Source organism: Tripterygium wilfordii, chromosome 2, assembly GCF_013401445.1.
Source record: "Tripterygium wilfordii isolate XIE 37 chromosome 2, ASM1340144v1, whole genome shotgun sequence".
NCBI classification, from domain to species: domain Eukaryota; kingdom Viridiplantae; phylum Streptophyta; class Magnoliopsida; order Celastrales; family Celastraceae; genus Tripterygium; species Tripterygium wilfordii.
Genome location: NC_052233.1, coordinates 8,403,048 through 8,428,597, shown reverse-complemented (window position 1 = coordinate 8,428,597; position 25,550 = coordinate 8,403,048). Strand labels below are relative to the sequence as shown.

At 36.5% G+C, this 25,550-nt stretch overlaps 6 protein-coding genes and 1 non-coding gene across 12 annotated transcripts; 4 read left to right on the top strand and 3 right to left on the bottom strand.

The window, feature by feature from the left end:
- The first annotated feature begins 806 nt into the window (after nucleotides 1–806).
- Nucleotides 807–2,718, top strand: LOC120012103 (GDSL esterase/lipase At5g22810). The gene is made up of 5 exons (XM_038863373.1): nucleotides 807–1,055; nucleotides 1,153–1,283; nucleotides 1,405–1,638; nucleotides 1,725–1,980; nucleotides 2,198–2,718. The coding sequence occupies exons 1-5, from the start codon at nucleotides 815–817 to the stop codon at nucleotides 2,389–2,391; spliced, it is 1,056 nt and encodes a 351-aa protein (XP_038719301.1). The 5' UTR covers nucleotides 807–814; the 3' UTR covers nucleotides 2,392–2,718.
- A 35-nt stretch (nucleotides 2,719–2,753) lies between these two features.
- On the top strand, nucleotides 2,754–5,149 carry LOC120012081. Of its 4 annotated transcripts, none has more exons than XM_038863344.1 (4): nucleotides 2,754–2,958; nucleotides 3,045–3,216; nucleotides 3,302–3,363; nucleotides 5,007–5,149. In XM_038863344.1, the coding sequence occupies exons 1-4, from the start codon at nucleotides 2,839–2,841 to the stop codon at nucleotides 5,118–5,120; spliced, it is 468 nt and encodes a 155-aa protein (XP_038719272.1). In that variant the 5' UTR covers nucleotides 2,754–2,838; the 3' UTR covers nucleotides 5,121–5,149. The 4 variants fall into 4 exon arrangements, with proteins under 4 accessions (XP_038719272.1, XP_038719264.1, XP_038719288.1 ...); XM_038863336.1 differs by lacking the exon at nucleotides 5,007–5,149 and adding an exon at nucleotides 4,528–4,818 and having other exon boundaries at nucleotides 2,756–2,958; XM_038863360.1 differs by having other exon boundaries at nucleotides 2,760–2,958; nucleotides 3,045–3,153.
- On the bottom strand, nucleotides 4,787–11,811 carry LOC120012045. Of its 2 annotated transcripts, none has more exons than XM_038863284.1 (11): nucleotides 11,510–11,811; nucleotides 10,631–10,969; nucleotides 10,060–10,125; nucleotides 9,765–9,904; nucleotides 9,222–9,348; nucleotides 8,608–8,759; nucleotides 7,603–7,738; nucleotides 6,966–7,050; nucleotides 6,582–6,856; nucleotides 6,296–6,429; nucleotides 4,787–5,171 (listed from the first exon to the last, which is right to left on the bottom strand). In XM_038863284.1, exons 1-11 carry the CDS (start codon nucleotides 11,648–11,650, stop codon nucleotides 5,159–5,161), a joined length of 1,608 nt encoding a protein of 535 aa, XP_038719212.1. In that variant the 5' UTR covers nucleotides 11,651–11,811; the 3' UTR covers nucleotides 4,787–5,158. The 2 variants fall into 2 exon arrangements, with proteins under 2 accessions (XP_038719212.1, XP_038719220.1); XM_038863292.1 differs by having other exon boundaries at nucleotides 6,582–6,799.
- Nucleotides 11,812–11,938: 127 nt separating this feature from the next.
- LOC120012060 (magnesium transporter MRS2-11, chloroplastic) lies at nucleotides 11,939–18,702 on the top strand. The gene is made up of 14 exons (XM_038863304.1): nucleotides 11,939–12,436; nucleotides 12,787–12,859; nucleotides 12,994–13,064; nucleotides 13,463–13,548; nucleotides 13,692–13,782; nucleotides 14,570–14,638; nucleotides 15,581–15,661; nucleotides 15,759–15,924; nucleotides 16,045–16,090; nucleotides 16,507–16,587; nucleotides 17,210–17,292; nucleotides 17,902–17,945; nucleotides 18,061–18,177; nucleotides 18,408–18,702. The coding sequence occupies exons 1-13, from the start codon at nucleotides 12,080–12,082 to the stop codon at nucleotides 18,154–18,156; spliced, it is 1,344 nt and encodes a 447-aa protein (XP_038719232.1). The 5' UTR covers nucleotides 11,939–12,079; the 3' UTR covers nucleotides 18,157–18,177; nucleotides 18,408–18,702.
- Nucleotides 18,703–19,048: 346 nt separating this feature from the next.
- LOC120012068 (neuroguidin) lies at nucleotides 19,049–22,393 on the bottom strand. Of its 2 annotated transcripts, none has more exons than XM_038863317.1 (9): nucleotides 22,278–22,393; nucleotides 21,622–21,699; nucleotides 21,376–21,463; nucleotides 20,814–20,993; nucleotides 20,540–20,725; nucleotides 20,281–20,454; nucleotides 20,027–20,181; nucleotides 19,755–19,881; nucleotides 19,049–19,285 (listed from the first exon to the last, which is right to left on the bottom strand). In XM_038863317.1, the coding sequence occupies exons 2-9, from the start codon at nucleotides 21,663–21,665 to the stop codon at nucleotides 19,274–19,276; spliced, it is 966 nt and encodes a 321-aa protein (XP_038719245.1). In that variant the 5' UTR covers nucleotides 21,666–21,699; nucleotides 22,278–22,393; the 3' UTR covers nucleotides 19,049–19,273. The 2 variants fall into 2 exon arrangements, with proteins under 2 accessions (XP_038719245.1, XP_038719253.1); XM_038863325.1 differs by having other exon boundaries at nucleotides 22,140–22,392.
- An 879-nt stretch (nucleotides 22,394–23,272) lies between these two features.
- On the bottom strand, nucleotides 23,273–24,610 carry LOC120007307 (putrescine hydroxycinnamoyltransferase 3-like). Its single transcript, XM_038857510.1, has one exon. The coding sequence runs from the start codon at nucleotides 24,608–24,610 to the stop codon at nucleotides 23,273–23,275; it is 1,338 nt and encodes a 445-aa protein (XP_038713438.1).
- Nucleotides 24,611–25,374: 764 nt separating this feature from the next.
- Nucleotides 25,375–25,463, top strand: LOC119983464. The gene has a single exon (XR_005464630.1). It is a non-coding gene; the product is annotated as a small nucleolar RNA snoR114 (small nucleolar RNA).
- Nucleotides 25,464–25,550: the final 87 nt, after the last annotated feature.

Sequence of the window (25,550 nt, the reverse complement as noted above, 5' to 3'; positions counted from 1 at the left end):
AATTAGTGTAGACACGCGTTGTGGTTTGACCTAATTTATCTGTTGTCAAATGAGAAATTTCTATACACACGAATATGACGGTTTGAATCTAGGTTAACATCATATGTCCAAAGAACATATGCGTACCTGAGTCTTTGGAGGTCCTAAGCGAACTCTAAAAAATAAATAAATGTTGTATGTGAGTATTTAAATATGTTTGGAGCTACTATGACACTTGTATTTTTTTACCAACGAGAGATGATTTGATTGACAATCAGCTGGGTTAGGCATATGTGTGCCTAAAGTTCGATTCCAACGTGAAACATATTTCTCCGTGGTATTTAAAAAAAAAAAACTTAGTATATTTTAAAAAATATGAGCTCCGGCGATTCAAAAGGCCCTAGGTAACGATCCATGTCGTCCCATCCCAAGGACGTCCTTATCAAAGGGTAAATTTGTATAGTGTAGTTTTCCATTAAAAAAAAACTGAAATGAGTGGAGTGTCATATTGTGTAATTACAGTAAAGAATTGTATGTTCATCATATAAACTCAGTTTTTCAAGCCATTTTTTACCACCACCTTTATATAAGAAAGTAAATATGATAGTCTCTCCCAATTTATCTTTTGCTTCTTATGATCAGGACTTAAAAATTCACTGATCCCCACACCATAAATATTCAAATCCTTGAAGTGACCAAATTTCAAGGAGCAGTAGCTTATCCAAGCTGTTACTCCAAAATAACTCCCCCATCTTCCATCTCCACAACAGCTCTCTCCACACACAACACACTCTGTTTCTCACTTTCAACAAACAAGTTCTGGTTGTAAGAAAAAATGAAAACTCTGGGTATGTTGTGTTCTTTCATGGCTATGATAGTTCTCTTGCTGGCTATTGCTGATGGTCAGCCACTAGTTCCTGCATTTATAGTATTTGGGGACTCAGTTGTTGATGTAGGCAATAACAACCACCTCTACACCATTATTAAAGCTAACTTTCCTCCTTATGGAAGAGATTTTGCCAATCACAGACCAACTGGAAGGTTTTGTAATGGAAAACTTGCCTCAGACTTCACTGGTACTGATCAACTACTCATCACAATCAAATTTCTTCTTTCTTTTTAACCAAATTGATTCTCTAATGAGATTAGTGTTCTTCATTTCACCATGCACAGCTGAAAACTTAGGCTTCACTTCCTATCCTCCAGCCTATCTTAGCAAAAAAGCCAGAGGAAAGGATCTCTTGATTGGTGCCAATTTTGCCTCAGCTGCTTCTGGTTATTATGATGGAACAGCAAAGCTATATGTAACTTCAATTCATAGAAAACTTCCAACTCCAATTCCTTTCTCCCACTCTTTATCTATACATCTATTTGTTTGATGATTTGTGCTGATATTTTTTTTTTCTGGGTTTTGGTGATGCATAGCATTCAATCTCTTTGAGTCAACAGCTGCAATACTACAAGGAGTATCAGAACAAATTGTCAGGAATTGCAGGGCAATCCAACGCTTCATCGATAATATCAGGTGCAATCTATCTTGTTAGTTCTGGAAGCAGTGATTTTCTTCAAAACTACAACATAAATCCTCTGCTTTACAAGGCCTACACCCCTGACCAATTCTCAGACATTCTCATTCAATCTTATGCAGAATTCATCCAGGTTAGTTTCTCATTTTCGAAAATCGATTAATCGTAATTAACCATGCATGGCTTAGGAGGGATTGCTGAAACTAGATTTGATTACAGAATTTGTATGGTTTGGGGGCAAGGAGAATTGGAGTAACAACACTGCCACCACTTGGGTGCCTACCAGCAGCTATTACATTATCTGGTCATGGTAGCAACGAATGTGTACCGAAATTCAACGATGTTGCTGTTTCATTCAATGACAAAGTCAATGTGACCTCTCAAAGCCTGCAAAAGAAGCTTTCTGGCCTCAATTTGGTTGTCTTTGATATCTACCAACCTCTCTATGACCTTGTGACAAAACCTGCTGACAATGGTACGCTAAATTTTACCTTATTTTGTCCCAGATAATGTTAGAGACTCGGATTGGTATAACCCAACCGAATTAGATAAAAATAAAGTTTCAGTCTTTCTCAAATAACCAACGGATAATATTAGTGTGTAGTGTTTGAGCTGAATTAAGAATTCAACAAATTCAGATATGAATATATAAAGGTTGAGAGCATTTCATGAATTGTGTGGTTGTGATGCAGGGTTTGCGGAGGCAAGAAGGGCTTGTTGTGGAACAGGAATGATAGAGACAGCTGTACTGTGCAACCAAAAGTCAATTGGAACTTGTGCAAATGCATCTGAGTATGTGTTTTGGGATGGTTTTCATCCATCGGAAGCAGCAAACAAAATTTTAGCAGATAACTTGCTCACCAGCGGGATCTCTCTCATCTCCTGAAGCATTGGTGAAAGAAAGAAAACCTGCAGAGTGAAATGAATCTATATAATATATAATGTTTTGTTCAATGTAAGAGGATCTTGGTTATGAATAATACTACTTACATATACAGAGATGATCTGATATAAAATGACTGTTTATTGCAATCTATGCAGCACAAACCTTTCTAGTATTTTGGTTCCTTGATCACTGAAAATTTTCCACCCATTTCACCTCATCGTCTATTCAGTTCAGTGCTAATCAGAAAGAGAATCATTGCTTTATCATGTTAATAAGAACGTTAAGGCAAAGGTGGAGGAAAATTGATCAAGATACATTTAGGATTTGATAATTAGGGGTTTTTTTTTTAATTTATTTACTTGCCAAAGAAAACCCTAATTAAATATTGAGGAGCATAAAGGGTGGTTCTTTCAGTTCCGAATTTTTTGTTTGGGTTGAGAGAGAGAGATGGATTACAGTTTAGCGGCGTTGAAGGTAGTTTGTGCCCAACTCAAAGACGCCCACGATGTTCCTTCTCAAAACGCGTTGACTCTCGGAGGCATTCTCTTCCAACGAGCATGGTTGCAGGTTTCTTTTACTTTCACTTCCCAACTTATCCATGGCCTTTTCCCTTAATTCCCCCTTCTCATTACATTTACACACTCTGTTGGAAGGGCATTTTGGTCTCGAACTCCGGAGATGGTCGATTTCTCCTCGACGACGGCACCGGCGTCATTGAACTCCACCTCTCGGGCGACTTCCGCTCCCGCGAATGGGATGTAGGTTGTACATGTTTCTTTCTTCTTTCATCGACCTTTTTAGTGCGCCTATTAGTGCGGCTCCTTGGTACATTTTAGCGTCGTCTCTCTCTCTCCCTTCCCTCTCTTCAGTCTTCGCCGTGAAAATTTAAATTGCGTTTGTGTTAATGCAGGACTGTATGTGATGGTGGTTGGAGGATATTTTCTTCGTAAGGGAGACACGCCCATGGTCAAGGTAATTTCTTGATGAACCCTAGATTGTTTTATTCTGGGTAATTATAGTATTAGTCATGGTGATATATAGCTAAACTGTATATATGAACCCAAAATTCTCAAATCGAACCATTTTGTTAGCCAATTGTTTGTATGTTTACTCACTTGAAGTGAGTCATGGAGCTAAAGTTTATATATTTAGAGATTGCTTATTACTATTGAAGTGTTTTGAGATTGTGAATGAGGTTGATCCCTTGCGGTGTCGTCGGTATTTCGCAAGAGACATATGACTGGTTGCTCTAGCTGCAATTTATATTTGCTGAGTGAGGGCTGTATTTCCAAACAATTAGGGTTGTTTCTTTTCTATCTGGACAAAAATAAGTTAAACATGCACATTTTGATCTGCTATTCTGCTTAAGCATTTCTTGATTAAATGTAATCCTTGAGACATATTTGCCTGAACATCCAAAAATATCATGAAATGTTAGTTTCCTTGATTGCACAGATTCAACATTCAGGAATTTTCAAGATGAACTACTTTTAAAATGCCTTTGTAACATTTACATGGATGACAGCAAAGTTCCTTTGCTGTTGTGTTTTCCTTTTTAAATCTGGAGTACATGGTGCCATCCATGCAGGAAAGGAGGATTAAATGTAGAGTACATGAAACATGTTAATTCTTTTGATCTGAAATAGCTCGGAACTTACCCGTTCGATCTTAGTCATTCTCCTTGGTTGCTCTCATCAGCTAAGCAGGGTCATTGTAGTGCTCTCCCAGATATATTCCGACCTCTTAAAAAGTTTTCCTTTTCTTGTTGTCAATGCTGTGGTTAGTGTTGATGATGTGCTCATAATTTCTATGAAAGTGGCTCAATACTAAATAGGGCTTGATGGCCAATGAGACACCTACCATTGTGTCAACATGCGGATTCCTTCTAGTTAAGCCAACTCCTATTCACTGTTTTTCCCCCTACTTTTCAGTCATTCAAACTTCTTACTTCCTAAAAGGCAAAAGGATCTTGGCTTTTTTGTTCAGAACTGGTGCTAAATCTTTTTTCATTTGTGAGAGATTAGTGTTCTGCAGGGTCTTAACATATTGACTGTAAATTAGCATTCCGCGGGGTCTTATCCCAAAGGAAGGCCGCCTTAATTTTCTTTCTGTGTTTTGGAATACCATGTCTATCAGGTTCACAAGATAGTTGATCTCTCACCATTTCCAGATCGAGAAGCAATGTGGTATCTTGAAGTTATTGAAGCATACAAACTGTTCTACCAACCTTTAATTGAAGAATTTGTATAGATGTTTACCACTTCGTGGATTTTGCGTCTTTTATAGGATTTCAGATTATGCATCCAGTTACTCTGTCCCTGATGAAATGGGGCAGGCAGATTCAAAGCTTAAATTTTGCTGTTGGATTTGCTCATTGAACAAAGAAGAATGTTGCTTAATGAAATGAAAGCATTTTTTATTTGTTTACATCAACCAACTACATTCATGAACAGTAACAGTAACATTACATCAACCAACTACATTCATGATCTTCCCCAAATACAACTGTCATTCACAAAGCTACTGTAACCTTACGCTTGATTGTGTTTTACTAATTATGAATTTAATAGCTGGTGCATTCTGCAAAAGCTGAATAACTTGCAAAATTTTAACAGGATGAGATCCAATTTCTAACTCCAACCTCCACCTGCCACCGAATTTTGAGAATGGGAAGCACCAGGCGCAGATCAATCTTCCCAAAGTGTCAAGACTATGAAACTCAAATTTGAGAAATTCCCGTAAGATGCATGGACGACCTGATTGAAGTTTAATCGCTGGATCTGCATATCAACGAGTATATTAAAACCAAGAATCTTGAAACTCTTTTCAAATAGAAATAAGTCATAGTTGGCAAAATGGAAACTACCACTAGTTGTTTGCCGATTGCTATTGCTTTCTGTTTATATTATTATCTACGCAATTAGTCTTGACATCAACCAAATTAAAAAGCAAGAACGCAAACACAGAACAGAACAGAACAGAACATGAGATATTAAGGCTATAGGAAGACATAAATAAATTAATAAATTTGCAACCACGGCAGCTTATGTTAGGCAGGTAGAGTTCGCAGTGGTCTACCAATGTTTAACAAGGTGAACACCGAACAGGTATAAAGTTGCTTTACAGCAACCTAGCATCACAGCAGGCTTAAATAACCAGAAAAAAAAAAAAAAGCACTCATCACACTAAGGAAAAGGCTGCATATATGTGACCTAATGAAAGCTGCAATGGAAGAAAGAGCCTCATGCCCTGAGTTTGGCTTGATAAAGGACTTACATGTGAAACCATTGTCAATCGGTAAGAAGCACTATTGAACTTAATTTCTTTAACAACATGATAGAAAGTTGAGAAGTTAAACCTGCCTGTCTGACAACAGATCTAGGCCATGAAAGATAACAGCCTCTAGGCTAGCCAAAGAAAATTTATTTTGAGGCATTTGAGGCATCTCTTTTTGGCACCAAGCAAGGGTTTTAATGTCTATATTGACAAGATGTCAAGGTCCAAATATATTGATGGAAGGACGAAACTGATGAACATTACATTTGAACTTTGAATCTGTTGTTGAAACTTAAAAAAAAAAGAAGAAAAAAGGCATCCAATGTTTAAATTGGGAAATACAAAATAATATACATAACGGTCTCTTAGCAAGTAATGAGACCATTCTTCATTGGTAATCGACACCATTAAAGTAAACTACTCAAAACCTAGGGTCGTTGGTTTGAGGAAAAATTTGGACTCTCAATAAACAAAAAAGATATTACTCTCACATAATATTTTTTAATATTAATCTGAACAAAAACTTTGAAATTTTATAGAATATATTTAAACGAGAGGCACATTTTCAAAGCGGCTCAAAGAAGTGCAGCAAAAATAATGACAGAGAGAGAAAATACAAGCAGCTTACTTGATATGTTTCTGACAGCACTCTAACAATTTACCAACATTTGCATCTGCATGATGTTCTCCCATCGCATCATTCTCCTCAAGACAGTCTGTTGAAGTAGTCCACCGATTCAAAATATCAACCACTCTTCTAAGCTGTGGCAAAGTTAAAGAGAATCCAAAAAAGTTGCAGGAGGGATTGTTTGACATGAAAAATATGAATATAGCCAAAAAGTTGAAACATTTTATCCCAATCAAATCTATGGCATTGTTATGGAAGTTTAACCAAAAGACTAGGAATAGGATACAGCTATATTTCTGGCATTATCTTTTATGCTAAAACTTGTTTGGCTCTCAGATTCTGTGCTGGAATCATCTAATTCATGATCAAGAAGATCATCTTCAATCAGTTCACATTTGCTACATAGAACCGAAACAAATTGTCGTAGGCTAGATAGGGTCATATCATTTTCCTGAGTAAGAACCAGTAGCCTGGCAATGATGCTCCAAAGTGCACTTCGCGCTTCTAGATCATCCGAAGCAAGAGGTAAGATATCAATAAGACCCTGTAAGAAACACAAATCTGAACAGATTCAAAGTGTCACTTAGATTACAAATTTGGTCAATAAATCATTGCTCCGCAGAGGCAGAAGCACTCTAATAAATTCTGCCACATGAAATAGTGCACCTACCCTGTGAAATCTCCAAAGCTAGATCAGGTACATCAGACAGAAAATTTGCGATTAGGACAGCAGCAGTAACACAGGAGGTGGCAATCTGTCACAAGCATTTACGATAAATTAGTCACAATTTTATTTTCTAGCCCACAAAGAAAAAAATATTACAGCACTGAGAACTCAAAGAAGCATGGGCATTGTGTAGACCATTTTTGTTATTCCAGAAGGTCTAGTTCACTGTTGTTAATCAACAGAATCCCAAAATTCATTTAACTGTATTTCCCCAAGATATCCCACAAAACAGTATGATTTCTCCAACCCACAATCATAGAACTTTGACAACCAGCTTCATTACTGTCAGTTGCACTTTTTATAACCACAATCCTCGGGAAGAGATGTTTCCATGATTCAATCATGCCAATGTTTCTCACAGATCTGAACCTTTTCATCTTGCCAATGGATTTCCCCATCTTTGTTCGCACTTTCATTTAAGGGGTGTAGAATTTTGTTATTCCAGAAGGTTCAGTTTGCTATTGCCCTTCAACAAACTAGCCACATATAACTCACTGTTCCCTCAAAACATCAACTGTATAACCAATTATAATGCATCAGGGAAGCAGTGAAATTTAGGCTAGGGAATGCCGCAATATACCTCAATTTTATCAGGGAGTTTGAGCAGCTCACAAATTAGTTTGAAAAGCTCTTTTTTTGAGCATATTTCATGGGAATGTCCGTCTACAACAGAAAGAGCTTCAATTGCACGAAGGATTACATCAAGGGCAGAGTACCTGAATGTAAATTTATTGAACATCACATACAACAGACTTATAGGCACTAAAAATGACCGATCTAATGACCACAATATTCATCCACAAGTCTAGAAACAGAAGGGCTAGTGGATATGAACAGTAATAGCGGAAAGCAGATAGGTAACAACAAGGAGTAGTTATAGACTTATAGTACACCAAGGACTACTCTAGAAAACATGACTCAAACCAAAATCATAAATCATATTCTGTCATCAAAAGCATTGAGATTACCGAATACATAAGCATTAAAAGAGTACAGGATACATAGGTATTCAAGACTCTTTTGATCTTCCTATTAAGATTAGTAAACTAAATAGTAAGATATGATAACGAGAATGTAAAACATAAAGTAAAATTCCTTAAAGACACCTACAACATTCCAAACACAACAAAACAACCTGTAGCCCTCATGCTTGAAAATGATTAAAACTACAGATACTCAGCAGTATTAAAATATAGAATAAAATTCTAAAATGCCAAACTAAGAGTACCTATCAAAAAGAGGGGAAAAAGGAAAAAAAAATAGTTTATGAATACAAGAACCTCTACATTGCGTAAAATTGAATAGAGACAACTTGGACCTAACCCACTTAGAATCCCAAGCTAATAGAGAAGCAATGAGGCCCAAAACCCCAGAGAAAGAAAGGCAGATTTGATGAGCAATAGCTTTGTTAAAAATTCTTATTGCAATAACACAGCAGCTCACTCTTCTAGAAAAACTTTAAGCCAAAAAAAATACACACACAAAAGATCAACTGATTTTGATTGGTCAAGACTCAAAAAGCTAAACTTACAAAACTCATATCTTGTTCATGTCTTCCCTATAAGTAATAATTCGGTACTCATACCTTTCGGGTGCTCTTTCATCTGATAACTTGCCCATCTCAAAAGTAAAGAGACATATCAATAGACTTGGAAAACCCAGCTTCATCAAAGGTGGAAGAAGAATCCGCATAACTTCTTGTTGACTTTCAAGGATGGCCAGCAATAGTCCAATGCTCTGTTTGAACAAGAAAGACTTGTTAGTGACCGATCGGATAAAGGAAGAGCAAATAGTTCATCTTACTGGAAAACACTAAGCTAAAATTTTCATTGGGATAGGTGAAAAATCAACTGCCTTGTTAGAAAAATATGTAAAGCTCATTTTACTAGCAATTCATGCTTTCTGGGGTATCAATACAAGAAATTAAAATAGAGTCAAGGATTTCAGGGTTAAATACTAAATCCAACCAGTTAAGGAAGTTCCATACAGATTTTCTTTTGTTTCCAGTTTCCATCCAAAATTGAGTTGTATCTGGCTGTTTTTCAAATGTTCACTACACATTTGGTATTTATATCAATGAGTGCTGAAAGTCTTATGTTTGTACAAATCATAAAACTGTGAATATGTGGGTGTCTATGGATAAATTCAGCAGATTGGACAGACATACACAAAAAAACTAATTAAAATTCAGATTGCTACCTTTTCTATAAGCTGTGGATTTAAGGTATTTTCTGCAACCCATAGGATTCGAGATAAAATATGTTCAGACTGCAGTGCATTGGCCCAAGTAATACATTCACCACCTTGAAGACCCCAAGTCAACAACCTGTGTCAGAATATTCACTGTGAGGAAAGATTGGATGACAGACCAAGCAGGGTGAAGTATGTGCGGAAGGGTGTGACAACAAGAAGTATAAAATTATACAATCAGGAATGCAGGTCATTCTATCAAGAATGGGGCACCACTAAGCTACACTGATATTTATGCCTGTGGAACTTTAAACATTAAGGATGCAAAACAGGAGCAAAAGTGACAAACGGTGTGCTCCTGTCATTTCATACACCAACAAACACCAATAATCCATGATAGTAACTCACAAGCTCTTGGGTTAGAACCGAGTAGGATAGAGTCAAATTCCTTAGCATAGCATTTGCAAGTCAATAACAATATACTTAACATAAAGAAACTGTTCTTAAGCCAAAATATTTAGCAGGTAGCAAAATTTTATAACTATAACTAACCGGAAAACTTCACAAAGGCATTGGGTATCATCTAAAAAAAATTTATTTAAGACCGTCTCCACCAATTCACTTTTAGAGACTATATGCTTCATCGGAACTTCATGGCAGGCTAGATTTCCAATAATCCCAAGGCAAATCTCCTGGGTTAAACAATGAAATAAAAACACAAGGATCAAATTTTGGAAAAACTTCCACGACTAACTATATATAGAAAGTTCAAAAAGCCAAAATTACAAATTTCAATTCCAATATCAAAGGCATCGGAATAAAGTTGGTGATAGAAAATGGAACTTACCGTGATACGAATTGATTGGGCAACCATAAGGTTTGCCAAAAGCACTTCAAGAACAAGGTTTTGCACCTGCAAAAATATGTTGATGTAAAGTCCAGTAAATATAATTGTCTAAGAGAGAAATTCTGGTAATGAAAAACCATTTACATTTTTCTCTAAATACGTTATAACTACCACTCTACCACAAGTTTCACCCAAATATCACTATATCACCCTTAGAAAATGCTACTTCTTCACTCAATAGTACATTATATGTATTTTTAGCCTTTTACATGTTTGTAAGAGATTAAGTAAAAAGGGCATCGGTGTCATTTATCACTAAAATTATGAAACCACTGCCCATCTAATCATCTCAACTATGATAGACACTTAGAGAAGTCTAGAGAACCACCAGTCAGCTGTACATCCAAGTAGGCAGTTGTTTGGAATAAATAAAGAGTGTAGTAGACCTCCCTTTATAAAATTTTCAGAGTATGGAAACCAGCATGATTACTTAAAGATGAATGTGACAAATAAAAGAATAAAAAGTATCAAGGAAAGAAAAACCAATTAGAAAAAATTTAAACTTGAGTACCATGAGTTCGGCATTAGCTCTACTTGCAGCAAGATCCCACAAAATGCAACCACACTCTTCCCAAACTTCTTCTCCAGCTGATATAGCAGAACGATTAAATTCGTCACCCAAATCTTCATCTCCTCCTCCTTGATGAGCAGATTTGGTTAAATCATAAACAATTTCCATGCTCTCAGCATTATCATTTGACTTATTGTCCGATGGAAGACACGTGCTTTCTTCCAAGTGACTCACATTTGACCCATGAGAACTGTCAGTACTCCTCACATGAGAGGGAATAAGTTTCCGTATCAAAGAGATTATGTAACTAGGATCAACTGTTGTCGCAATGTCAAATAACTGCACAACATCATATTAGCATTCAACTCCATCAGCAAATACGTACTTATTACTCCGTGTGTGTGCACAAACTCTATAAAAGCACAATTTCTTGGTAAAATTTTGATATAAATAAAATATCATATCATTGCACTTGTATCAATGACTTAATCATTCTCTATATTTTCAATTCTTAACATAAAATCCACATATCCTTTGGGTTAAGCAAAACAAATACAATTAACTAGGCTTATAGCCCCTCCTCTTTCCATTTTCGAAGTATGAACTTCGATGTAAATGTCTGGTAGAAACTAAATCAATCTCGATATCACATCAAAAATCACCATAGTCTGGAGACACCAACACACAAAATATATATCCACCGATCCTGCAGTTAGCCAGCTTAAAAAATTGTTCCATTTGCATGCATAACAGGGTTAATGAGAGTTCATATCATGAGTTCGAGTGCAAGAAATTAAAGTAATTAGAAGTTGAAGACAGAGATATGAAAACGATTAAAAGAATACATTGAAGTAAAATCAAAGCCGTATATGCGCTAACCTCGTCCGGTGGTGCAGAAGGGTGATGTGAAGGTGCATCACAGTCTTGCCCCTGTACTCCGTTTTCTTGATAGTCATCTTCTACCGTTTTCGGTTCCGATTCCAAGGCCATGTTATCACCTGCTTGCCATGTTTCGGCCATGGCTCTCCTTTTATGCTTTGGTTTACACAGAAAGGGCTTTGGTTCCTCTCCAGTCGGTACCGCGTGCAATCGCTTTAAAGATGACGGTGAACTTAAATCTATCCGATAAAATATGGCGCCACGTCACTTATTAACAATTCTCCCGTGGAAAACAAAACGAAATCAGAGCCGCAGAAAAATCATGCTTTTATTTCAAGTTAATCTAACGAATGAATTGGATGCCACGTCACTTACTGATAGAAAAATATTCCTACTCCTATAATGGGTTTCCCGGGAGAAAAAGAAACTAAAATCTGAGCCACAAATCACCTTCCCGTCCATGACAGCAAATCAGCAATGCCATTTATACGTCAGTTTCATGAAATTATCGCTAAACCAAACTAGCCTTAACATTACGCACAGACCCTGCTTTGTTCATGACAGCCAGACATGGCTCTTACACCTCCATCTTCTCCTCACCTACTCCACATTCCCTTCCACTCTCCCTCTCTGAGCTCTCACCATTTTCTCTTCTTCCACTCACCATGGCATTCTCCTCCTTCTCCCGCTGTTTCTCTTCAAAAGTGCGCGATTCCGCTGCTCCCGATCGCCGTGAAATTCTCTAAATGCTTTGCCAAGTCCACAGCCGAGGATCATTTGAGCGAGCCTGAGACGATCACAAACTATGAAGATGGAGACAGAGAGGACAGGAAAGTACAGAACAAACAGAGCTCGGAGAGGATCGACGCCGACGCGATGGGGTATAGCGAGTCCCCGACGCTGGGTATTCGCGAGCCGGTTTATGAGGTATGTTCGATAGTAGTTTGTTTGGTTTGTTGACGAGAAATGGCAAATTTGAAGGAAGAATCTGGAGATCTGATTAAAGTATGTGTTGTACAGTGCTGTTATTCAAAAGATAACAGACGATAAGATTGCATGTCGATTGGCGTATTTATATATATATAATTATTTGATAGCAGTGAACAAAAAATATGATAAATCCTTTTTTTTTTAAGTTTTTCAGTATTTATTATTTTATGAATTTTCGCTGTTCAAGAGAATGTATATTTCATAATTTTTTTGAACTTTTCAATCTGTATCTTGAAGTTCATGGTCTCTGTCTTGATCCTACTATTCTTTCCCTTACCTTACAATAGGTGGTAGAAGTGAAGCCCAACGGGATGGTATCGACTAGGAAAATCAACAGACGTCAGTTGTTGAAGTCAAGTGGTAAATTGTAGTAAAATTACAAAGGATCTGAACAAGATGTTTCCTATGCTGCTTGATTTCTCTGCGGTGCTTTCTTACGTATTGAACGCAGAATATATGTTTTATTATTATTTCATTATTTCACTCTTATTTAGGTCTTCGGCCACGAGACATCCGAAGTGTTGATCCATCACTGTTTTTGACAAACTCTGTGCCTTCTTTGCTGGTATGATGCCAACTTTTGGTCTCCGAACCCTGATTCATTGATAGTTTTTATATGTTGAATTGCTGTTTGTTAGGGACTATGATGGTGCGTTATCATTTTTCACTAGAATCCTTGCAGATAATAAGTTTGCATTGCCTGGATTTGGCTGGTCACTTGAGCATATTTATGTGCATGCATTTCTATGTAAATAAATATGTCATAGATCATGCAACTCAAGACTTTAAAATCAGGCCCTTGCTATTTTGGTTGATCACATCTTCCCGGTTGACATTTTTTTTCCTTGAGCTGTCTTGAATTTCCCACTTTTTAGTACTGACATGATATTGCTTACAGCCAAGGTCAAAACATAAAAGTGTTGGGTTTTGGTGATCTTCTGATGATAATGATCTGTATCGTAGGTTCGTGAGCATGCTATTTTGCTAAACCTGGGATCATTGCGAGCAATAGCGATGCAAGAGCATGTCCTTATATTTGACTATAACTGGTAAAATCTTCTTCTTGAGTTCTTTTGTTATTCAAAATGAAAATCAATCTTCCTGAGTTGCACAAATTCTCTCATTGTTGATATTCATATATTGAAATGAAACTAACAACATTAATTTTTTTTTGCGTGTCAAACATTTTTAGCAAAGGAGGTAAAGCTTTTATGGACACATTATTGCCTCGATTAAACCCTAAGAACATAAATGGTGCACCATGCATGCCCTTTGAGCTTGAGGTTAGTTTCATACACTACTTTTAATTTATGTGCTGAAACACGAAGATGAGAACATCTATCCAATTTCCTGGTTTGATGCTATAATATATGTTTTACATTGTGGTGCTATGTTTCTTTGAAGCTAATTTTATTGATCTGGGTATCAGCTTAAGCTACTTAGCGACGGTGACTTTAAATCTAATGGACTGAAAAAGGCCTGTCCGATCAACCACAAAAAATATTGCTTGTCAGCATTGACTTGATAAACTGGATTTTTTAATTGAAAAAATTGGCATTCTTCTACAGAAGGATAACGAGAAATTTAAAAGTGGAGAGAGAAAGAGAGAGACAGAGATGAGAATACAATTTAGCTTAGAAGAGATGCTAATGTCGTAATGTAGAGGATTGTAACTTTCAATGGTCTCATGCTTTCCCTTGTAGCTTAGTAGCTTGTAACTAATTGGGAGAAAGTATGAGGCTTGAAGATTAAAATATTTGAAGAGTAATTTCCAGCCAGCAGTGATAGGGGAGAATATGGTATAGAAAATGTCGTCACCAACATGCAGGTCATAAATTCCTGGGGGATTGCTTTAGCATCTTGGAACTTTGAAGATAAGCTGATATTGTCCTTTTTGCATTTCGAAAAAGAAAAAAGTTGATTATCACAATAATCCATATATACCTCTACTGACAGGGGCGGTCACTTTGTGTTTATAAATGTATTCACTACTAAATCATTTTAGCCACTGATGTTAATTCTCCTATTTCCCAACCACCAGGTTTGTTACTTTTTCTTTCAAACTTTTAGGTTGTTGAAGCAGCCTTGTTGTCTCGAGTACAGCGGTTGGAGCAGAGATTAATGGATTTAGAACCTCGTGTGAGTATGGAACATAGTGAGTACATTTAAAGTTTTGTTTTCCCTTCCCTTGTCAGTTTATTATATTCTGTTTTGAAACTGATGCTGTAGTTCCTAACTGGACCAGCAAACTAGTAAAATAGAATTATTGGTATCGACCAATGCCGTAGACAGGTTATGCTTCTTCTTTTTTGGCTATTGGTGCCAGATGTTGCAATGTATCTGCATCTTAGTGGCCTCTTGAGAGATCCTTAAGTTCTTGAAAGTCAATTGTTATGCAAATTTTTCCAGTTAACCCTGGAATCTTAATGCTTAGAGAATTAGAAAATAGTTTGATCAACGAGACTTTTTTGGAATATTGATATTTTGATTTGTTTCCCACTTCACTCAAAATCAACTTTGAACTTCCCACTTTACTGATCTTTCAATTAAATACTTTGATATCATTTTCATTGGATGATTAGTGATACCAGGCAAAAAGTGGGAAATGAGCTTAGATTGCTAGTTCACAACCACGAAACATTTTTGATAAGATTTCATTTGGAGCTTGCATGATGAAACTGTTGTCATGACCTCAAGAATTTTTCTATGAAATTACTCCAGGAAAGTTTTCTCCCTTAGTTGGTTCAATGAATTTAATGTTACTGGAAGTGAGATTTGTTGGTTATTTTGTTTTTTGTTCTTATATTGAAATTGAGGAAGACTTATTTTCAACTGTTTTGTTTTTCCACTTTCCTTAGTTTTTTGATGGCATGTAACTGTTTCTCACCTCGGCATACCATCAGAGACAGTTCCTTGATTGTGTAAAATAGTTTTCATTTGTTATCATGCTTATCTATTTAGTTCTAGGAGCTTTTCATCTTTTCTAGATGCCTTATTTTATTAGATCGCATGTTAAATTTGTAGTCATGTCATTCCTCATATATCAGTTTACTCTAATTATTGCTTCGTAATTCGGTTTAGGTCCAACGTTTACTTGAGGTTTTACCCAATCGGTTAACTGCTGACATATTGGAGCAACTTCGTATTAGTAAGCAACACTTGGTATATTTTGTGAACCCAAGCTTCATTAACCACTAACCTTTTGCTTCATGTAACATCTAGTCGTTAATATCTTTAACTCTTAATTGGTTTGTGGAAGGTTGAATTGGGTTCAAGGGCAGGGGCTTTGAGACAAATGCTTCTTGATCTTTTGGAAGACCCACATGAAATACGTCGTATATGCATTATGGGAAGAAACTGCACTCTCAAAAAAGGAAATGATGACCTGGAATGTTCTGTTCCCCTAGAAAAGCAGATTGCAGAGGGTAAGTCTTGTAAATTTTTCAAGATGGATAATCTTCTTGACTTGTTTTGGTCTTCCAAATGTGCTCCCTACTTAATAGTGTGTTTTTTTTTTCTGTTGGATTCGATATTACTATTTGCAGAAGAGGAGGAGGAAATTGAGATGCTTCTGGAGAATTATCTTCAAAGGTTCTTCTATGGTCTCCTTTGTAGTGCATGCTAGCCGTATCTATATTTGCCTGCCATGTATGTCTGTCTTAATCGTATCAATGAGTCTAAACTTTCTTTACTAGATTTGTCACTTTGTAGTATTCATATCATATTCCTGTGATCATACAGGTTCTTCAAAAAAAAAATCTGTTCTTACCAGCTTTCCATTGAGCAATACAAGGCGCTGTAGTTCTTTTTTTTAATATGTATGTGAAAGTTTTTTTTTTTTTGGTCCACCTATTTAACTAGAGAAGCTACTAATACGTAGGTGTCTATGTAAGTGACCTGTTATTTTGACATGGCAGTGGTAAAGGAACGGCTTCATTTTATGTGAGGATATGTTGCCTTTGTTGGTAGCTGATCGCAATGTCTTGAACTTTTTGTTGCTTCTGCAGATGTGAATCTTGTCATGGTCAGGCAGAAAGGCTTCTTGATTCGGCAAAGGAAATGGAAGATTCTATTGCTGTCAATTTAAGGTTGGAATAGCTTCTTTTATGCCAGGGGTGATGTCATATATCATGATTTCTTTTCCAACTCCTTGCCATCCCAATAATGCTGATTTTGGTTAGCTATTGGCTTTGCTTACTTCATAAAGATGAAATCCTCTAAAAGAAGCCTGGGGGGCACACACGCTCTTTCTTTCTCTCTTCTTTTTTCCCCTTTAATTTGGAAATTGGATGTTGCTTCGCTTTAGCAATGAAAGATCTTTAGTTGTTGAAAGACATTGACTGCCCCACGTCTCATGCAAACCAGCGATGTTATATGCTATGAAGCCTCTCATTACTGTTTCATGTCCAATAATCAAGTATGGGCTTCAAGTTGTTGAATCAGACTTTTATTTTTGTCTAATTCTGAACAGACGTTGAAAACTTGAAATCATCCTTACCTTTCATATGAGCATATATAGAACGTAATAAACACTCTCCAAGGCTCAAACACAAGATGAAAATGAATTAAAACTATTTAGTGCAGTCTAATGCTGACGTTTGGTGTTTGAAAACCGCATGGTGATAGCTGGAATTTGATTTTTCTAGAATTGTTTGGGGTTGTGAACTCCATTTTAATTTTCAACGGCATTAATCCATTTTTATCTATCAGTTCTCGAAGGCTTGAGGTAAGCAGAGTGGAATTGCTTCTCCAGGTTGGAACATTTTGTGTGGCAATTGGTGCTCTAGTTGCAGGTATGTCTCTCACCAGAAGAAAATATGTGCCAAACTACTTTTAATTGCGCAACTTTGCTTATATGGCCACTGATCTGTTCTCTGTTCTCATTTGGTACAACCTATCAGGCTTCATCTTTAGTTGAATGGTCTCCAGTGCTTAAAAATTATCATTGAAGAGGGACCCAAATTTCCTCTTGGCATCTAATATTGGAATATTAACTAAAACCATAGAAGATTCGACTTTCCACTTAAGCATTTTGGGATAACTGGTGTTTGACAGTCTACATAATCTGATCTAATTCTTGCCTAGCATGAGAGAGAGATACTTAAACTGCGGATAACTCATCAAATTATTTTATTTTTGTGCTTTTGAGTCCTTTGGGAAAGTGTGAATTTCTTGGGAAAAAAAAAATTTTCCTCTAAAGGAAAAACATGCCGGAGATTAAATTTTATAAAAGTTTCTTTGGCATCATTTAACACGATTTTTTTTCGTCTTTGATTTTTCATCGATGTAAGATTAGTTCTTGATGACACAAGGAATGGGTTAAGTTGGAGGCTTTGGCTGAGGGAATCCATTCTCCTGCACACTCATCATTAATTCATTTTCCAAATTTGTTAACATTGCAGGTATATTTGGCATGAACTTGCGGTCCTATCTTGAGGAACATGCGGTATGCTGATCTTTAAAAGCTTGAAAATCACTTTTAAAGTTATGTGCCTTGTTATTACTTCAACATAAGTAACGGTTAGTTGGGTTACTAATCATCTTGCTTGGGTTTGATGCAGTTTGCATTTTGGCTAACAACAGTGGGGATAATTGTTGGCGCCATTGTGGCATTTTTTTTCATGTATTCATATCTCAGGACTCGGAAAATACTATAACCTAAAATGATGCTAATTCAGGTAAATATTTATCTCATTTGACTATCATGCTATTTGCCCCCACCCTCCCTCTGTAAGTTGTTTTGGGGGGGCTTTATGTTTCTTTGGTATTAAATTCTTGTAATCCAGGCCTTTTGATCTGTTTGCAGTTGCATCTCCTTAGTAAAATTTTCTTCTGTTAAAAAAAAGAATTTAGATACCTGGAAGAAGTAATCTCCCTAATAATCTCGGGATTACTCGTTCTGTTGCAGGTGATAAAATTGAGAGCATCATTGACTCTAATGAGCCACCCCCGTAAATGGTGTTTTCGAGAGTACAGTTATCTAGCATGATTATTGTTTCGTTTACGATGAATGTATTCTAATGGCAGTTCTCTGATTTTTCCTTCACGATCCTACAGACCAAGTCAAGACCAATTAGCATATTTTATCATCCGCTCCTCTTACCCTTCTTTATGGTGTGCAATTAGGCATTGTGTCGTGACCCCATGAATTTCATCTTTTAGCTGTTTGATGAATGTAGAAGTGAGAAAGATTACACTTGCTATCGATTTTTTTGATCAAGTAGCTTTACCTCTGCCTTCCGAGTTGGGGTCAATGTCAGTCCCCAGATCCTTGTTTTCAGTCAATAGTTTATGACGTATGCAGAGGTTAGAAACACTGGATTTCACTTCGTTAATTATGGATCCTACCATTATTGTTAAGATCCTCGCACGTTTTTGCTAAATTCTGTGCGCATGATCGTCTCTGACAGTCTTGAAGCCTTGAATCCTACTTTTTCTCTGATTAGCTAAAGCATAAGGCCGAGTTCTCCATCTAGTAAATCTGAACTTCAATGTTCAGCATGTCAACCTATTGCCAAACCCACAACTGTATAACAGAACTATACAGGATGTGCATGAAATCCTGACGAATTTGAAGCATAAATAGTCCTCACAATCAATATGATAAGAACAAAATAAGAAAAATGAAGCATCTCCTTGTTAACAAAAAAATGTGTCATGCACTCACTGAAACCTCTCAAATAACTTCCTTTGCTAAGACGGTCGATCGCAAGGCAACCATACGATAGTACACTCTATTTGCTTTAAATACCCAAAAAACTTGGTTCTTGTCCTTCAATGCCTCCTCTGCAAAGTGAAAACAGTCAAAATTGACAATCAATAGCCCATACAGATCAAGACATCCATTTCATTACAATTGTAACAAAAACAAGAGAAGAAATTTATTTTGATAATTGATACCCATAGTGGAAATATACTAGATTATCATACAAAAAAAGACAAAAAGACTACAACTACAAGTGTATGAAAAATCCCAACTCTTATTCTCTTTTTAATACTTTTCAACACAATCATCAATAAAGATATAAAATATGATTCAACTCTATTAAAAAATCCAATTCAACTGCCAGCTCACTTGTGAACTTTAATCGAAAGGCTCTTTAAACTCTAGTTAATGAAGTCTGTCATCCACTTCAAACTTCAAAGTCTTAAAATAAATCAAGAAAAAATCAACCATTATAACTTCTCAGATGCAAGATGAAAATCAAATCCAGGGAATTAACCACAAAACAGTTCGAAATTCAGATTGATATACCTTGCGCTTCTTAAGTTTTCCAACACGGTTGCTAACATTATGGAAACCTGTTGTCTGCTCTCCACCATTATCTCCCAATGGTAAACTTCTGATTTCATCATAGAAATTCTCAGTCAAACCAAGCAACCTGGAGAAAAAAAAAAGCGAGCTAATCAGGCAAGATAAAAATTAAAAAACCTGGTCTCAGTGGATCGTTCATAATATTTACAAGCAGAAAGATAAAACAAAACTAAGACAACATAGATGAAGTATTAGTTCTGAAATGTGCATACCCATTTCTTGACTTCTTTAAGTGTTTTTCCTTCTTTTTCTCAATCCTTGTAAGAGGAACGCGAGTAAAGAGCTCCTCTTCTTGTCGCTCACGCTCTTCCATTTTTGCCTTGTATCTTTGGAGCTCCTTACTCTCAACTCCAACAGTTTCCACAACCTGCATACCAACCAAAACATAAGAGAATCTAACTCAAGAATATACGAATCTGGTAAACTCTAGCAAACTACACAAAAAAGTTAAAAAAAAAAAACTGACCTCTTGAGGTTTACCCTCAAATTCATTGATCACATCCCTCAAGTAACCACTATCCTTAGCTCGTCGTAAAGACTCTTTTTCCCTTCTCAAGGCATTTCTTTCCTGTCTTGACATCTTATCCTCATCCATGGAAATAGGGGCAAATTTTGGAGGTCGATAGATGCCAGCACCATCCTAATATACAAACATGGAGTGAAAAAACAAAATCTTCAATGTTGTTTCATATAACCTAGTGAAGTATGTTTTCACTAAAACTCACCTGTGTCGTCATGTCAGATTTGTTAATAAGCATGTCTGGGTTTGGCCGATATTTTAAAAGATCATCGTCCGCCTTCTGAGGTGCATCTGATATTTTCTCACTCTGACCTACTTGCTCTGTTACGCCACTAGCACCCCTTGTAAGTTTCTGAATCTGGTACTGGAGTTTCTTGTCAATTGGCCTTATCTGTTAATCGGCACAGAAGTTAACAATCAACTGAGAGTCACAAATCAAGTAGATGAGAACACAAGCTAAAGTACAAACCAATTCATACCTTCTCTAAAAATAACCTTATCTGAACAAGGCTTCGGACAACTGGGTGCCCCTCAATAGATAAGCCTTCAGCTTTGCATAGCAAGTAGTAGACAAGCGACTGGCAATAACTTATGAGCAGTAAATGTTTAGCCTCGAGATAGCTTATCCCGTCTGCTGTTGGATAGTTACCTGCCTTCACCTGCTCTACCATACATTATTTAAACCATACTCAATGGCATTTCGCAAATAACCAAATAGCAATAAAACATACATAAATTTAAATGCTTGCGTAAGAGTATTCTTCTTCAATTATACAATGCCTGTGCATTGATGACAATTGCAAAAAAAAAAAAAAAAGGGGTACAAATGAGCAAAAATGAAAATTTTAGATTGCACTAGCAAAATATTTTTCAAGAGCAAAATGAAAATGAAAAGAGAAATAATAGTTTGTATCTACTTAGCTAAAAAGCCCATTTAAAGAATAATAAAAGGCACAACATACACAAACAGAATTTTAAGTCTTAAACTGTAACTCATTCTTCAAGCAGCCATTCTTAAACTGTTATGCATTGTTCCCATACCTTGACAGTTAGAGCTTGTACTTTACATGTCACTGTATCTAGGCCCAACTTCATTTCTTTCAACAATGCAGCTAACTGTGGAGCTTCTCTAAAAACAAAAGCAACAAAATTGGCTAAGCTAATAAATATAATATACAAACTTATATATACAGCACATAAGAAAAAACCATACCGGAAGAAATACAAGAAAACAACAATCAAACATGAAAATAAAGGAAAAATGCACAGACTACATATAGAACTTACTTCTTTATTGTTTCCTTGTACTTTGAATCAGCGGAGTCATCCATTGTTTATCAATAATCACTGAAGTTTTAATCAGTGCTGCAACAATTATGAAGAAAAACTTAAGAAGCACACACGATAACTTTTAAGTTTCAGAGAACCAAGTACACAAGCACCAAAAACTCTCCTGCTTCAGGACACATACGAAACCAACCAAGAAAATACAACACATGCACACATTATACAACTTTAAAACACAGCAATTTATTTCTACTCTTATCAAAAACTTTACCACATAAAGATATCAACATTGTAACTAAACCCATATATCAACAAAAAAACATTCAAAGTAAATCCACCACCAACAAAGAAGAGCTAATAAAGATCAATCACCATCTTCCTCGCTAGATGGAAGAAGGGGCCCGTGAACCCAGTAAAGCATGTAGATGCTATTAAAACAGTAACCCTTTTTTTCCATTAGACAAATAAAAAGGTCTTAAACGAAAGAGGACTCCACAATATCATATTGTACACATCACCTTAACTACGACGCCGCAAGAACAGCAGACACAAACTACATCCCGAAGGACTTTTTCCATCCTTTTATTTTATTGAAGTCAAAAACCATGAAAATTTGAGAAATAGAACTGGTTGTTGCGGCGAAGGTGTGAACTCACAAGGTAAGTAGCAGCAGAAGGTAAGGGAGAGAGAAAGGCTACTAAATTGAGGCTCGCGTAGCAATCTCGAATAAGCCTGCGGTCGGGATTTGGGATTGTTTACAAGTTCCAAACCCTAAACTCCACCGTCGCCGTCGAGACACAAGTGTGTTCGTTCCCACTTCTCTGCACAACCTTTTGTACGAAAACCCTGAAGGTTGAAGCCCATGGGCCTGTCTCTTTCACCATCAATTGTTTGTTGTTCTTTCACTTCTTTGATTAATGAAGCCCATGGGCCTCTCTCTAAACAGAACATTAGTCGGCTTCTAACGAAGTGCTCAAAGGGCCCAATAAGACCAATCCCATTAAAAATAGTATCGAAATGCATTATCCATTAACCATAAATAAATAAAAAATAGTGTCTAGTGCACACTTGACACAACACTTAATTATAAAATTTTCATAATGAAAAGTAACAAAATTACAATCCCATTGAACGATAAAAAGGATTAGACAACTTTGAAAATTCCTCAAACTTTACAATCCTGATTTAATCGTGAAAAATCAATTTGATGGAGCAAATTGTGGAAGAAACAACTCCGTAATTATTAGAAGCTTCTTCATTCGATAAATGTATTTTAACCCATTGTAGACATAACCTTTGATTAATGTGTTTGTATTGATAACAATATTTTTTTTAATAATATTATTTTTTTTACCAAATAAATTAAAATTTATAACCAAATAAAATATAAATTATACAAATATATAATATAAATTATATAGATTATAAAATATAAAAGAGGTGGGGTCAATGATGGGACAAGGGATGTATAGAGAAAAAAAATAAAAAAAAAATTGAGGGGTGTATAGAGTAAAAATATGGGTGCATTTAGACTTTAGCTATTAAAAATGTATACTAGTCGTTCTCAAAAAAAAAAATGTATACTAGTCTCATGATCCAAAAAAAAAAGCACATGTTACATGTGGACATGACTTAGAGGAGCCATGCAATATTAGTCCATGGAATAGCAAATCTGTTTGAAGGAGTCCAAATTGCTATGGAAGAGAGGTATGACAGCATCCATGCTTCCATCATCCAGAAATGAAGGCAAAACAAACATCATTCCTTCTGTTGGGAAATAAGTAGGCATGAATGTAAAAGGCTTCCCTTGTCCAAAATCCAGATCATAAAATGGAAAGTTCATCCAGCTATCAACCTCTATATTTGGGGACAATACGTGTAGGCTCATGTTTGCGCTCGGCACAATGTCTTTGTTTTCTTCACTGGACTTTGAGAAGTCGATGAACGATCGAAAGTAGTCGTTGTTTACGTTCACAATGGCATCATGAATAATCTTGGTAGCATACTGCAATGGTTGATTCAAAAGGTCCTTAGCTCTCGCAGTTGGAAATGCCCATAGTACTACATTCCCAAAGTACTCATCAGGCACTCTCGGCTTCAATCGCCTGCGACCATTAACTGCAATTCTCACGCTGGTCTTTTGGACCCCGGTGAGTCCACGAGCCCTTGTTATGGCTCTCCATAGATGAGCTAGCAAGCTCACAAATTTGCTGTAAGGCTTGTTAGGATTTTCATTTGTACTTTCGATTGATGATGAAGCCTTTGACCTTAACTTGTTAAGAAAATTCAATGTGAAATGAAATTTCTGCACCACAACGACTTCTTCAGCACCCAACGTATCATTTTTATGATGATCGTAATTGATATCATCTTTCTTGATTGTATATTCTGCTCCTTTGTGTTCGAACTCGATAATCGGGGGATTTCGAGGAGTGAAAAATGAGCGATCATAAATTGGGGGTGCACCAATGTCAAGTCCTCTACAAGCTCTACCCCAAGCAACCAAGAACCTGCTTGTGGAATACCCATCAGCGACTTGGTGGTGCGACGAGAAGCCCACCACAAGTGAGCCACAACTGAACCGTGTGAGTTGCACTTGCATCAACTCCTCCACCCCTTTCAAAGGAGGGTGCAGGCTCAGTATATCTGGAGAGGGTGTAAGGGGCATTATCTGATCAAAATTGAAATCAGCTGATGCCTCAATAAACCTCGATCCTTTGTCATTAAGAAGAACAATACGTTCGCCTTTTTCATTCTCATCGATTCTACCAGCCAAAGTCCTGTATTTGGCTAAAACCTTCCTTAGGCCTAGTTCAATTTCTGCATTTGATGGAACTGGGGGCCGATAAGCGTAAATTAATGCTATATGAGCGTCAAAAGTGACCGTATCAAAGACGGTGAAAGGAACATGGTCTGAGGTTGGGAGAGGAGTAGTGTCGTCTTCATAAAATGGTTTGATTAGCTTTGAACTCTCAATTTTAATCTCCATAGTTGAATTTGGGTGTGTGAGGATGGGCAATGCAAATGTTTTTGGAGTTATAGGGAGATTGCTAAGTTTCCATGTGTATATATAGTTATATACATAAAGCCCTCCAATGTTAGGTAGATTGGGGTGGTTGGTAGATATTGTTACAATTTACAAATGTCCTTTTAGGATTTATTACTTAAATCTACAACTCATTTTGATATTTACCTAACCATATTGCAATTAAATAGGGCATATATTTTATTTGTTAACACAATTTATTAGTACAATTTTTTTTATAGAATTGTATGTGGATGAATCTGATAAAAAATTTTAAAATAGAAAACATAAAATTACATAAGGAAAATTTGATAATGAGTTTTTTTTTTTTTTTTTTTTGCCACCGGGTATATATGAAATATATGAATCAAAATCCAATGTGGTAGGTAAAACAAAGGAAAATAAGAGGAAATGAATAAATAGGGGTGTCATGTTCCAATAGCTCCACTAAATAAATAAAACAAAACAAAACAAATTGATCAAAATATATTTGAGAAAAATTTACGTATTGGTTCAAAAATTTATAAGAAAAAGGTAGACGAAGAGTCGAAGATACAGCTATTGACAATTTGACATCGGCTCCAGTGTTAGAAGCCCTCGGTCGTTTAGAGTTTAATAAGTATACTAAATTCGAGCAATCAGTCAACAAGCCACCAGTGGTTCTGTGGTATACCAGTATGCTGCCACAATAATGGCCCGGGTTCGATTCCCACCTGGTTGCGGTTTGAGAGCAGTGACGAAAATTGCGCTTCTCTGTGGCAGGTAGGGTTCTGTCACCGACCGTCTGTTAACGGACGAACCATGCGCTGCTGAGCTCTGTTTTTTTTTTTTTCCCCGTCATTGTGCATAAATTTCACGTCTGAAATCTAATCCGGAGTTAAATATTTCATAAATACATGTTGTT

What these genes read in the sequence shown, in the direction of transcription:
- LOC120012068 (XM_038863317.1), bottom strand. Translation starts at nt 21,665, where the DNA reads ATGGATGACTCCGCTGATTCAAAGTACAAGGAAACAATAAAGAA. An exon ending in TACAAGGAAACAATAAAGAA is followed by an intron (nt 21,464 to 21,621) that starts GTAAGTTCTATA and finishes TTTTGTTTTTAG; the next exon opens with AGAAGCTCCACAGTTAGCTG. An exon ending in TTGAGGGTAAACCTCAAGAG is followed by an intron (nt 20,182 to 20,280) that starts GTCAGTTTTTTT and finishes GTTGGTATGCAG; the next exon opens with GTTGTGGAAACTGTTGGAGT.
- LOC120007307 (XM_038857510.1), bottom strand. Translation starts at nt 24,610, where the DNA reads ATGGAGATTAAAATTGAGAGTTCAAAGCTAATCAAACCATTTTATGAA.
- LOC120012045 (XM_038863284.1), bottom strand. Translation starts at nt 11,650, where the DNA reads ATGGCCGAAACATGGCAAGCAGGTGATAACATGGCCTTGGAATCGGAA. An exon ending in ATCCACAGCTTATAGAAAAG is followed by an intron (nt 8,760 to 9,221) that starts GTAGCAATCTGA and finishes TTGTTCAAACAG; the next exon opens with AGCATTGGACTATTGCTGGC. An exon ending in AACTCCCTGATAAAATTGAG is followed by an intron (nt 7,051 to 7,602) that starts GTATATTGCGGC and finishes TGCTTGTGACAG; the next exon opens with ATTGCCACCTCCTGTGTTAC.
- LOC120012060 (XM_038863304.1), top strand. Translation starts at nt 12,080, where the DNA reads ATGGCTCTTACACCTCCATCTTCTCCTCACCTACTCCACATTCCCTTC. An exon ending in ACTCTGTGCCTTCTTTGCTG is followed by an intron (nt 13,065 to 13,462) that starts GTATGATGCCAA and finishes TCTGTATCGTAG; the next exon opens with GTTCGTGAGCATGCTATTTT. An exon ending in AATTGGTGCTCTAGTTGCAG is followed by an intron (nt 17,293 to 17,901) that starts GTATGTCTCTCA and finishes TTAACATTGCAG; the next exon opens with GTATATTTGGCATGAACTTG.
- LOC120012081 (XM_038863344.1), top strand. Translation starts at nt 2,839, where the DNA reads ATGGATTACAGTTTAGCGGCGTTGAAGGTAGTTTGTGCCCAACTCAAA. An exon ending in CCTATTAGTGCGGCTCCTTG is followed by an intron (nt 3,217 to 3,301) that starts GTACATTTTAGC and finishes GTGTTAATGCAG; the next exon opens with GACTGTATGTGATGGTGGTT. An exon ending in GAGACACGCCCATGGTCAAG is followed by an intron (nt 3,364 to 5,006) that starts GTAATTTCTTGA and finishes AAATTTTAACAG; the next exon opens with GATGAGATCCAATTTCTAAC.
- LOC120012103 (XM_038863373.1), top strand. Translation starts at nt 815, where the DNA reads ATGAAAACTCTGGGTATGTTGTGTTCTTTCATGGCTATGATAGTTCTC. An exon ending in ATGGAACAGCAAAGCTATAT is followed by an intron (nt 1,284 to 1,404) that starts GTAACTTCAATT and finishes GGTGATGCATAG; the next exon opens with CATTCAATCTCTTTGAGTCA. An exon ending in GACAAAACCTGCTGACAATG is followed by an intron (nt 1,981 to 2,197) that starts GTACGCTAAATT and finishes GTTGTGATGCAG; the next exon opens with GGTTTGCGGAGGCAAGAAGG.